General features: G+C 38.3%; 1 protein-coding gene across 2 annotated transcripts in view; it reads right to left on the bottom strand.

The window, feature by feature from the left end:
- Positions 1-12,080, bottom strand: part of mcu (mitochondrial calcium uniporter) — a 64,575-nt gene that overhangs the window by 34,916 nt on the left and 17,579 nt on the right. For both annotated transcript variants that reach the window (XM_042736230.1, XM_042736231.1), the window contains one exon: positions 150-263. In XM_042736230.1, the coding sequence (XP_042592164.1) occupies positions 150-263 (114 nt within the window). The remainder of the gene's footprint in view (positions 1-149; positions 264-12,080) is intronic.

Genomic DNA, 12,080 nt, shown 5'->3' with positions numbered 1-12,080 from the left:
TATGTGACGTTCCATCACAAATGTAGAGTCTGAATGCGACCGTGAGGGCTTTGGGTCACCATTTGGGATAGGCCTTACAAACACTTTTCAAGCATAGCTTTGCACAGTAGCTCTGGCTGTGAATAAATCCTACTGTGTGAAACACTCACCTGGGCTGTCAGAGTGGCACTGGGGTGACAGAAGAGAGCAGACCTGGCACCTGTTCTCAGACCGTGTGCTCTCCTGACAGTCTGATGACCTCCAAGTGAAATGGACAGCGCCTCCTGCGGGAAAGGAGGAAATACAGAATATCAGGGTGACATTCAAGAACAAAGAATGATATTCAAATAATGTTCCCTGTAAGTGGAAATATTGTAATTAGGAGTTCTAAACACATGAATGACAAAGTGAAGTTGTATTTGCATGTAGGAAAGAGGACGAGTTGCAGAAACACTGATACATACATAATACATAATATCATAGTAAATTATTTTCCAAGTTATTTTGATTTTACATGCTGCATTTCAGTCATTTTATAGGTGCAGGAGTGGAAAGTTAATCATTTGACTTTCACTGTTTGCTTTACATAAATTATTTAATTTTGATGCCATGTTTATAATAAGTGAATTTGAATTCAGATCAAAGTCCCTTTAAGACAAGTCATGTCACTCGGCGGCCATCTTTGAAACGCCTCTCAGGCATGCAAGTGCAGCCCACATCACTTTGTATGGGGAAACATCAAATTCTACAAAACTTTTCAATAAGCTTGTGATTAAATTTCATATTTGAAATCACCAAAGAAATCTGATATCAACTGTATCATAAATGTTTATTTTGCTCAAATGGCATTATAAAAAGCTTATTATTCAGGCTAGATCAGCCAGTGCGCATGCGAAGTCCTGAGCGCACGTGTCAGAACGCTGACTGTTTCTATAGCAACCGGGACTCTTCTATCAGCAGCTGCAGAGATGCACTGACTTTACCGATTAACGATTGTCTCTTTCATTCAGAAGGCGTGGCTTCCTGCGATTGAGCAGCCATATTGAGCATTACATTTTTTCCCATTCAAAACTATACGAGTGGCATGTCTTGGGTATTCTATAGTCTTTGATTCAGATGCATTTTTGGGGTTTGAGTTTCCCAGGTGCACTTGAAAGCAGCATAAGCATTTTTCTATAGCCTACTTTATTTTTAATATACTCTTTATTATTCCAACTAGGGTTGTTACTGTATATATGGAAGCCCGTTTCCGCCACTGAATCAAAAATAAAAAAGGTAATTGCGACTTTTTTCCCCCACAATTTCGACTTTACAGCTCCCAATTCTGGCGTTTTCTCAGAATTGAGATATAAGCATCACAATTTTGAGAAATTAAGTCAGAATTGCAAGATATACAGTGACAATTAAGAGTTTTTTCCTCAGAACTGCGTGATATAAACTCATAATTGCGAGTTATAAAGTCAGAATTGTGAGCTATAAATTTGCAATTCTGAGAAATGAAGTCACAATTGTGTGACAATAACTTGCAATTGGGATTTAAGTCAGAACTGTAAGTTATAAACTCCCAAATCTGAGAACATAGTCTTTTTTTTCTCCTCAGAACTGGACTTTAAAACACAAAATCGAGATTATATATCACAACAATTTAGAAAAAAAAAAAACACAAAATCGAGATACAAAAACACAAAACCAAAAAAAAAAAACATAATTGCGAGTTTATATCTCCCAATTCTGACTTTATAACTCGCAATTTCTGAGTTTATATCTCACAATTCTGAGAAAAAAAATTCAAAAATGCGAGACATAGGCCTAAACTCAAAAATGCAAGAAATAAAGTCAGAATTGTGAGATAAAAAGTCGCATTTACCTTTTTTATCTTTTATTCAGTGGCGGAAACGGCTTTCCATAGTTATAAGAAGGAGAAGTGGGATAAAGTGGATTAATTATTTTGGATGCAGCAAAAAAGACTGATGTTATAAAAGTTTCAGGAAATCAAAAAAAATGTGTGATCAGGTTATGAAATTAATACCCACCACCAGTCAAATGTAAGCCATGCCAATAAAGCTCATTTGAATTGGAATTGGAATTTGAGAGAGAGATTGTGTGCAATTTTTAGTTTTTTGTTTGAAATTTTCCAGTTCAGTGTATTTCAATTGCGGTAATACCAGCAACATCTGTATTCCTAAATGTACTTAATAAACCAATATATCAAATATTTACCAGATGGCAGGGAAGCGTTCACCACAGAGCTATGCCACAAACTGAAAACTGAACCGTTACACCCCTACCAAATACAGCATTAAAACTTACCATCCTCCTTTCATTTTACTCATCATATAGCAGCTGTTACCTATCAAATTACGACTAGCTACACACATTACAAATTAATTATGCAAAAGCTCAGTACTACAGACAGCTGCGGGTGGGTATGTCGCATCAAAGAGGCAGAAAGCAGCGGGGGACAGCGTGTGGATGTGAGGGAATATGTAGGCGAGGTGTTAGCACAGGTTCAGCGGGGTCAAGGACTCAAATGTCTGCAAAGCTCTTATCTTAAGTTAATGCAGGCACCGAGCCCGTAGATCTCACGCTCGACTTCTGCAGTGTATTTGTACAGCTCCCAGAGTGATAGCTAAAAGGTGTCACATCCATCACTTCAGGAACGAGAAGAAAGTAATAGAGATAAAATAACAGGCTTGTGTATGCAAAGCCAGATATGAGATTTCACATTGTGTCGCCAGTGTTTAAACACAAAGCAGTGACAGGGCAGTCAATGTGAGCAACTAAATTATTTTGTTGAAGTGTCACAGTCTCAGGCATGAGTGAACCTCTTGGCCACTCAGCCATGACAGCTGCAATTAGCCTTGCCCTGTGGAGGCTATGAGGATATCCCTCCTTCAAATCGTCCCATCAAAACCTATTACTTTTGTGAGATCCACTTATAATGTTAGACAAGTCATTTATTCCAGTCTCAACTGTTAGATAGCACACTTACAATCTGCATTCAAAAAAGACACTCTCTCAATCTGATTTTTTATTTTTTTTAATGGAGTCTTTCAGAGGAAGATTGTATCCATGGATTTGTCTTGATTAGAGGCATTAAACCTTTTTTTCTCAAATATTTCTTTGGAATAAATCAATATACTTCTTCACTTTTAAATATACAAAAATTTAGCAATTTTTGCAATAGGCTCTTCTTTAATTTTACGTGTAGAAGTGGAGAATTTGATTCATCCCCTTGACTTTAATATGTCTGTCAAAAATATTTGTTTAGATTCGTTGTGTGACGACCAATGACCGTTATTGCATGTTTGAGTGAATTATTGAATTGTTCACTTAACTGCTTCATAAAAACACAATAAGTTATATCATGATTTTTACTAAACTTAAACACATAACAGTTTGTTGATCCTTTTTTCTATTCAATTTTCAATTAAATTCAAGTTTATTTGTATAGCGCTTTTCACGATACAAATCATTGCAAAGCAACTTTACAGAAAATTAAGTAAGTTTTCTTTAATTTCTTGCATAAAAATGGCAACATTTATGTAAATAACATATTGGCTAACCTATGCGCACTGCAATAGTTTATAGTGCCATTCATGTCTTCATTCATCTTTTATTTATTTGTTTAGCTTTTTTATTTTATTTTATTTAATTTTATGAACAGTTGCAGCAAAGATAGAAGAGCTAGAACTCTCACTGTTGTGACTCAAAGTGCTAATGTGATCTACAGTGTGACTGCTTATACGTGACCTATATTTATTTTTCTCATTCAGTCATTAGCTATGTTACCATCCAAAGATGCAATTTTAACCTATGCGAAAAACTGGAATATCACATATAACATTTGCGAATAAAGCACTGTTACCATCCAACGAGTCAAAGAAAACAAAATCGTTATTTCCTGGTAAACTGGCACTAAATATCTCTAAAAAAACTAGGAGAAGCCACTAAATATAATAATTTTTAGATGTAATAAATTACTTGTGCTTCAGAGAGAGCAGACATAACACAATAAATGCAGTCATTGCTTTTAGAGGTGGATGCCTGCTGTTTGGGACCGCAGTCGTGTAAGACAGCAATTATACAGAAATACTTTGATGACATATATTCCTCATGCATTTCAGAATGACCAAAACAACATATAGATGCTGTGAACGAGATCGGTCTGTTGGTTAGTAAAGTTATCCCGTCTCATAGCGCAAAGTCACATGACTTTTTCAATGCGCATGATGGAATTTATTCAGTAAATGTGTTTCCATCGTCGTTTATGCACAATTTTTCTTATCGAAAAAAAAGTTTATCCTACTCAGTTGTGTGCACAAGTTTTTTTTATAAAAAATCATAAACATCAACATCAATCAACAGGATTTTTTTTTTTAGGTGGGGATATTCAAGAAATGCCAAGTTATGAAGTTATCTTTCTGTGAAGGGCTAAAATATCATCAACCTCAACATCAGGCATCATGGTCACTGGCTTTTTCATTTTGCCCTGTAGTGTGCTGTCATCTTGCCTCTCCTGCCAAACTGCAGGGCTGTCATAAAGCAACCAAGTGTTTTCGATTTGATTAGCCGATCACAGTTAACCACAGCATGACAAGTTTCCCCCGAAAGATCAAAAGAACAACCAACAACTGTCTGGTTTTCTTTTGTCAGCACAGTGATGGTGGATTCTCTTGAGGGCTGTAGACATAGTGTCCATAAGCAGAGGCTGACGGACTCAAAATCTGCTAATATAAAACATATTTCTATCCAGTATCTGCTTTAAAACATTGGCTATCAAGGGGTGGGGGGATGGGGGGTCGGGTTGCTGACAGTTATGTAATGACAGTTATGTATCTTTCAGTTCAGAATTGAGCCGTTTCATCACTGTGGAAAACTTAAACCACAGGAAACTCACACAGTTTAATGTGACAAAACATGAAGTCGCAACTATTGCCTCAGAACCAACTGGTTAAATATTGATTTTCAGGCTAATTTATTAGGGATAAACTCGTCATTAACTGACAAGAACCTAGGAGTGAGATATTTGCAAGGTCCTGAATACACTAAACTTAATGACCTCTTTTTAGTTAATGGTTTTGAGATTATAAACTGTGTGCCATTTGACATCAAAACAAGGAGGAACCTCATTTTGTCATGTTTCGGGATATAGATTTTTTCCTGTCAGTAAACAAACAAAAAATAAAATAAACGTAACAGTTTTAGACAACATATTCTCGTTATGAGATTCCCTATGAGGTTAAGTTCTGCTCTCGTTCAGAGATGAGTAACAGACTTAGAGTTAATATATGACCTGACATACAAACACAAGCAAGTGATAACGAGGCCCCTATGATACACAAGCCCAGAGCACAGCAGTTCTAAATACAGACACATGGCTGAGAGAAACAGGAGTAAGACGTAAATAAAGTCATGCACGCAAACTAAACACCCAGAAAGGCTTACAGGCCCACAGCACATGACACAGGACACATGCCGGTATGAAAGAGCTGTACTTCGCATTAGTTGTACTTAGTATAGCAAGGCGTGAACAGGCCTCAGTATCTGGGAGATCTTCTCATGTCAAAATCGAATTAACTTTGTCCAGCATGTGGCAATTCATTGAAAATGTCAACCATAGCATAAAAAAAAAAAAAAAAACTACAACACAACCACAAAATTAAAATTTACATTAAACAGGAATAAAGTGCTATAACAGAGTTTTGAAATAAATTGCATTATTTATCTACAGTGAGCAATAATACTAACATTTCCATATTTTATGGCTTCAACAGAAGGAATAGAGGATTCCTTACTCTAATTAGTTAGTTAGTTAGTAACCAAACATTTTTCATACAAACTATATATATATTAGTTATACTTATATATATATATCTTATACACATATTTAGCATTAGGTTAAGTTGATCTCAAACAAACAAAATGTAACATTTAAGTTGAATAACTATTACTGAATAACTGAGTTTTTTTCCTGCGTTTATTTTTGTTACTGTATGTTAAACTTGTATCAAGTCTGACAGACATCTTTCAATACTGTGAGTAGTTCATCCCATTATTTTATGTTGCCAATATTGCAAAAATATTGATGACTAGGTTTATACTACATTTTAACCATACCAAGTTGAGCATGCTGCAGTATGTACTGCACAAAAAGCCTCAGTGACAGAAAATGATACATACAGAACACTTCTGCTATGCAGCACTGCACTAAGTGGGCAGTGTGAAATATGTAACCTTTAATATGGGTATTAATACGACCGAAATAAACATGCGTTGCTTAAATGCTTCCTTTATGCTACTTCTGCATGCAGTGTGAAACAGACCTTAGTTCAACTTCCCAAATCAAAACCTGACAATATTTTTTCAGATGTTCGGTCTCTTTCTGCAGGTCTTAAATCAGATTATAGACACAGTTGATCAATATACTGGTGGAAAGTTACATTTTGAATGCAAATGTCACGTCCAAAAAGGCTCATCATATGGCTTGAGACTTTGGCTACTGGTCTGTGTGTTTGGAGGAAAGACTTTTCTCAAATCCAAAGCAATCACGCTGTAGACAGCTGCTGGAACAAAGAGTGCAAAAAAATCAATGACTGCTGCCTTCTGCATCAGTGAGAATGAGGGATAAAAGCAGCTTTCACAGCTTAAGTGTAAATATAATAATGGGGGGGGGGAGTTCAGTGCGCAGGTACACTTTGTTGGAATGATGAGTGGCCCTCCTAGACATTAGGTTCTTTTCTGACACTTTCCTTGTATTAGCAGTGGTTTCTATGACAAGCATCCCCATTAGGACATACTGTGTAAGGGATTTGAACAAACCTCTAACTTTAAGTTAGAAACTTGGTGCATAAATATCCTGAATGGTTTGTGCCCAAATCTGGTAGTCTGTGGCTTGTCTCTAAAGTGTATTTTACTTTAAGACATTTAAATATCTAGATGTCAACAAGTCAAACCTCTCATATGGCCGGAATGACTTCTAGTTGCTTTGTCACCTCTAATAACTGTCAATGTGAATTCCCCAACAAGTCAGTGTTTCCCAAATCTGTCCCCAGAGGCACACCAACAGTACACACTTGGATATCTTCCCTTAAATCAGGAGTGGTCAACATCAGACTTGGAAAGCCATAGTCCTGCAGAGTTTCTCTCGAACCCTAAACCCTTTCACTCCTACTCAAACACACTTGAAGCTAATAAAGGTTCAAGGGTTACTAAAAAGCTATAGGCAGGTGAGATTTTAATCAAGGTTGGAGCAAAACTCTGCGGGGCTGTGGCTCTCCAGAATTAACATTGGCCACCCCTGCCATAAAGGACCCCTGCCATAAAGGATCCCCTGCCATAAAGGATCTCCGGTCTTGGAGAAGGGGTGGGCAACTCTGGCCATTGAGATCCATTTTTCTGCAGAGCTTATAACTCCAACTCTAATCAAACACACCTAAACAAACTAATCAAAGGTATTCAGGATTACTGGAAAGCTGATCAGAGTTGGAGCAAACCAACTGGATGGAATTGCGTATGTTGGAGCAAACTAACTGGAAATGCACCATCGCTTTTAAGTTTCACTATCACTTTCAGGATTCGCGATCACACATACTCTATTTATACTATGGAGCAGCAGTACTTTCCACACATTTTACAAGATTATATGTTTGTCAGTGGTACTGAGGATCTGCAAATAATTCGCCATCATCTTCAGTCATCTCTCCTTACACCGTGTCTACACCGGACACAACAGCACATCAGCTTAAGACTGTCTACACTGAACATGACAAAGCGACCGTTGAAAATCATTTGAAATTTGTGTCAGCACGTCATAAATGGAACACGGCATCAGTTTTCTGTCAGGGATTTGTGGTGTCACGCCATGCCGTACCGCATCCAGTGTAGACAGCATCACTGATTATACTGAGCTCTATTGACTGATCTATATATATTGAATCTCTATTATAGATCAGTGGTTCTATAGTATTTTGTCGCGTCGCACCGTTCGCATCCGATGTAGACACGGTGTTAGGAATCATTAGTTGTTTTCCCTGACAAGGATTTATGCTTCGGGCAGCCCCCCAACTCCACCCCCCATACGCCGTTATCGTCGTTCATCGCAATGTTTCACTGTAGACATCGTCCGATGCCAAATTTGTAGACATCGCCCAACCCTAATGTGCACCATGAGAAACTGGGACTTATCCCATAACTGGCTTGAGAAACACAGAGAACATGACCCCTTGTATCCACAAACACACATGAGCATTTAGCGTGGTCTTACTACTTAGTGAGTGACCCAAAGGGACATGAAAGGGGAGAGCATTGAGGAGAGTAGGGGATGTCTGAAGAATAGGTTACATTGAGTGGATAAAGATGTGGCACCGTCTTGCATGAATCAGGCTCTTACACAATGCATTCCATGGAAGTGAGTGTGTGAGGGAGGGTTAGAGGAGGTCAGCTCAGCCATGAGCAGAAAAATTGTGACAGGAGTCTTAAAGGGAAGACGTGAGCTCTTGTGCCGAATTAAAAATGAAAGGAATCCCTTCTAATGAGCTGTATTAGTGTGCTTGGAGGAACACACAAGTGAAGTTAACAGATATGGCAAACCCTGTCTCTATGAGAATGTGTACAAGTCATGCACACATACGCATTCAGTTCCTCTATTCTAGACTTACATCAGGTGCACAACCTCTGCCAAGGACAAAACTGTGTAACTGAGGCAACCAGCAGACCTTTGTCAGAGTAGATGTCATGTTTAATTTGAACACTTCAGTCCCTCACAGCCTTGTTTTTAATTTGTGTCAATGTCACCTTGAGTACCTGAAAATTTACGGTTTGTATCAAATGTAGGTTTTCTGAAAATACATTTTCCAGAAAATGTACACAAATTATCACGGGGGAAAAAAGCATTTAAAAGCATGAATTGTGAAAAGACGGGTGTCATATTCTGAAGGGCCACCTACCAGCAATTTAGCTCCAACCCTAATTAAACACAACTGAACCAGCTAATCAAGGTCTTCAGAATCACTAGATCAGGGCTGGGCAACTTCGGCCCTGGAGGGCCACTGTCCTGCACAGTTTAGCTCCAATCCTCATCAAACACACCTGAACAAGCTAATCAATGTTTTCAAGATCACTCGAAAGCTACAGGCAAGTGTGTTTGATTAGGGTTGGAGCTAAACTCTGCAGGACAGTGGGCCTTCCTGGACTGAAGTTGCTCAGCCCTGCACTAGATACTTCCAGGTAGGTGTGTTAAAACTAAACTCTGCATGAAAATGGCCCTCCAGGAGCAGGACTGTACACACCCGAAATAGTACCTCAAGACCAGGGTTGTCCAATTTGGCTCATGGAATATCATCTTCCTGCAGCACTTAGGTTCAACTGTAATTAAACATACCTGAACCCAGTAAATCTTGATTACTACAAACTTTTAGTGATTTGAATTACTGATGCTAAACTTCACATGCAGGTGGCCCTCCAGGAGCAAGTTTGGACACCTCTGCTCAAGACAGTGTAACATACTGAACAGCCTGTGCTTTTATCCCAAAAAGGCAACGTAGGTGTAGAGTGGTGCAATAAGGTGCAATATGGGACAGACTGCCAAATCCTCAAGAATCTGTTTGAGAACCACCTACTTTTAAACAAGAATGATCTATCTGACCAACATGTAAAGCCACAGTTTTGATTTTATGTGGCATTTAAAACGGTTTTATCAGAAATACTTTGTTCTACACTAGAAGACCAACTTGAAAATTTAAATTAAAATTCAAATAGTTTCACAGCAGTTATAGCGACTTTATTTCCAGATGGACTGGTGCACCCCAGTGGCTGTAAAATGGGCAGAAGTCTGTCAATAATATGGATGAACTATCAGTCCATGAATGTACAGTCCAAGACAGTTTATAGACTAGGATATCTGAAAAAAAAATGAAAAAAAAAAAAAAAACATATACTGTATTCTGTAAGAATGACAGAGATATATAGACCTAGAGTTCAATACCCCCAGCCAATATCAGAGAAACCCAACATACCCACTCAGCAGGCTCAATAACAGTGAGGTACGTAATCTCTTAAACTGGCTGCCCATGAAGAAACAAAGATAAATTACTTTGGTTTTCTTATAATGAAAGACCCGTAACATGGAAGCCCTACAAAGAGACACAGAGATTGCAGGAGTGCCCATTTTAGTCGACACACTAATAAATGTAGCGCAATGATATCCAAACCAGATTGTAATTCATATTTACAACTGTTGTTCACAATAAAATTCTCTCAAAGGGGGAAAATGGGCATATGCTGTGGAGCTACGGTCACTAAAAGATAAACAAAGCCAGCGAGAGCCCTGTAAACCTAAGAGGTCCTTACAATGTCAAGTGATTACAAGGGACATTATTGTGCTTGAAAAAGACGCCTCCGCTCATTGTAGCAAATTACCTTTCACTTTCTCTCTCTCCCTTGGCCTTTCTCTTGATCTGTGTTTTCCTGACATTTTCAAAGTATACCCTTTTGCTGGGAAAAACAAGCAAAAAACTTTATATTGTTCGGATTGTCTCCCTCTCCGCAACTTTTGCACCTTCACAAAGCAGGTCACATGGAAAGGAACCCACATTGAATATTAGGAGAAATGCTGATGGTGTAGGTGTGTGGACATGCAGTAGAAAGAGCGGACAAAGACAGATGGCGGAGAGATAAGAGCGCCGGTAAACCGTCTGACAGCAAAGAGCGGCTCTGCCGTATGCTAAACGGGGAATTAGACAGTTGCTTCCTGAGAGCCTCTTTACCATCTCATTTTCATTCACCCTCTCTCATCCACATCTATTAGCAGATCTTTCTCAAGGCTCAAGTTGTTCCTCCACAAGAACATATCCTGCTGCTAGCTGCTTCTGTTCAATCAAAGATGGTTAAAGAAAGCAGCTAGCTATACATTATAAAATGAGATATATATATAGAGAGAGAGAGAGATAGATTATATATATATATATAAATATATATATATATATATATATATATATATATATATATATATATATATATATATATATATATATATATATATATATAAAGATGTGTGTTGGATCATCCTGTGAATTGTGGCCAATTTAATTCACATTAAAAAATCATGAATTGTGGGAACCAAAATCCCAAATTCTGGATTTCCCCCAACCCAATATGTACAGGTTTGTGTATCTATGACCACATAATCTCAGCTTGTGAAAACAGCCTATATTGGCCCCTGACAAGCCCCATAAGGAGTGAGTGTGAATGGTCGATTTGTTGAGTTTTCCAGTGGAGGAGAGGTCTTTGTATGACACCGTTAGAGTCTGTTATTAGTGCTGCACTGCAAAAAGCTCCGATTATATTACTGGTCACTGGAAAGTACTTAGCACTCTGGCATTGACATAGAAGCCAACCTACTTTTTTTACTTGAGACTTACCCACAAAAGATCAGATACTCCATTGGCTTAGCAATAACGTTATGCAAATTCTTGTGGAAAGAAGGGGAAAAAAAATATCCCATAGAAACAACTGTCTTCAAACATTTATTCTGTGACAGCAAGACATCTGTTTTTACCTTGTACCTCCTGACTCCTTTACAAACCCCATGCTTGAAAAATCTAGATCTTGATTAATTCTTGGTTACAGATGCGATTTTTGATTTGTAATTTTTGTATGGAAGAATGTTTCACTTAGACAACTTTGTTGAAGTCCTTTTTGAAGAGCACTTGATCTATAGGCATTTTTATAGAGCAAGATTCACTGAACCACCGTGCTGTATTGATGCAAGTTTACACAATCAAATCACTCGGAAAAGAAATTTGATATAGGCTTGATGAGCGAGTCAATACAAGACCACATTAGTCTGGGACTAACACTACAGCTGCATGTTAGAGTACACCTTGACAACAACCTGAGAGGCTAACTGCCAGTGCTCTTAACGTAAGATGTAACTGCTGACCAGCTGGCTGTAATATTTCACAGATCACACATAAATGAAGGGAGAGTGGGTGCATTTCAGCAGGCTGAATTGGAACTTCCTGAAAAAGCGCCTCGTTTCCACAGCAACTCCATGGTGACTGGGAAAAGTGTGAGGTCATATGCGCTGTGAATGCCGTCTC

The sequence above is a fragment of the Cyprinus carpio genome, chromosome B13 (genome assembly GCF_018340385.1).
Source record: "Cyprinus carpio isolate SPL01 chromosome B13, ASM1834038v1, whole genome shotgun sequence".
Taxonomy (NCBI): domain Eukaryota; kingdom Metazoa; phylum Chordata; class Actinopteri; order Cypriniformes; family Cyprinidae; genus Cyprinus; species Cyprinus carpio.
This window is presented reverse-complemented; position numbering and strand designations above follow the sequence as displayed.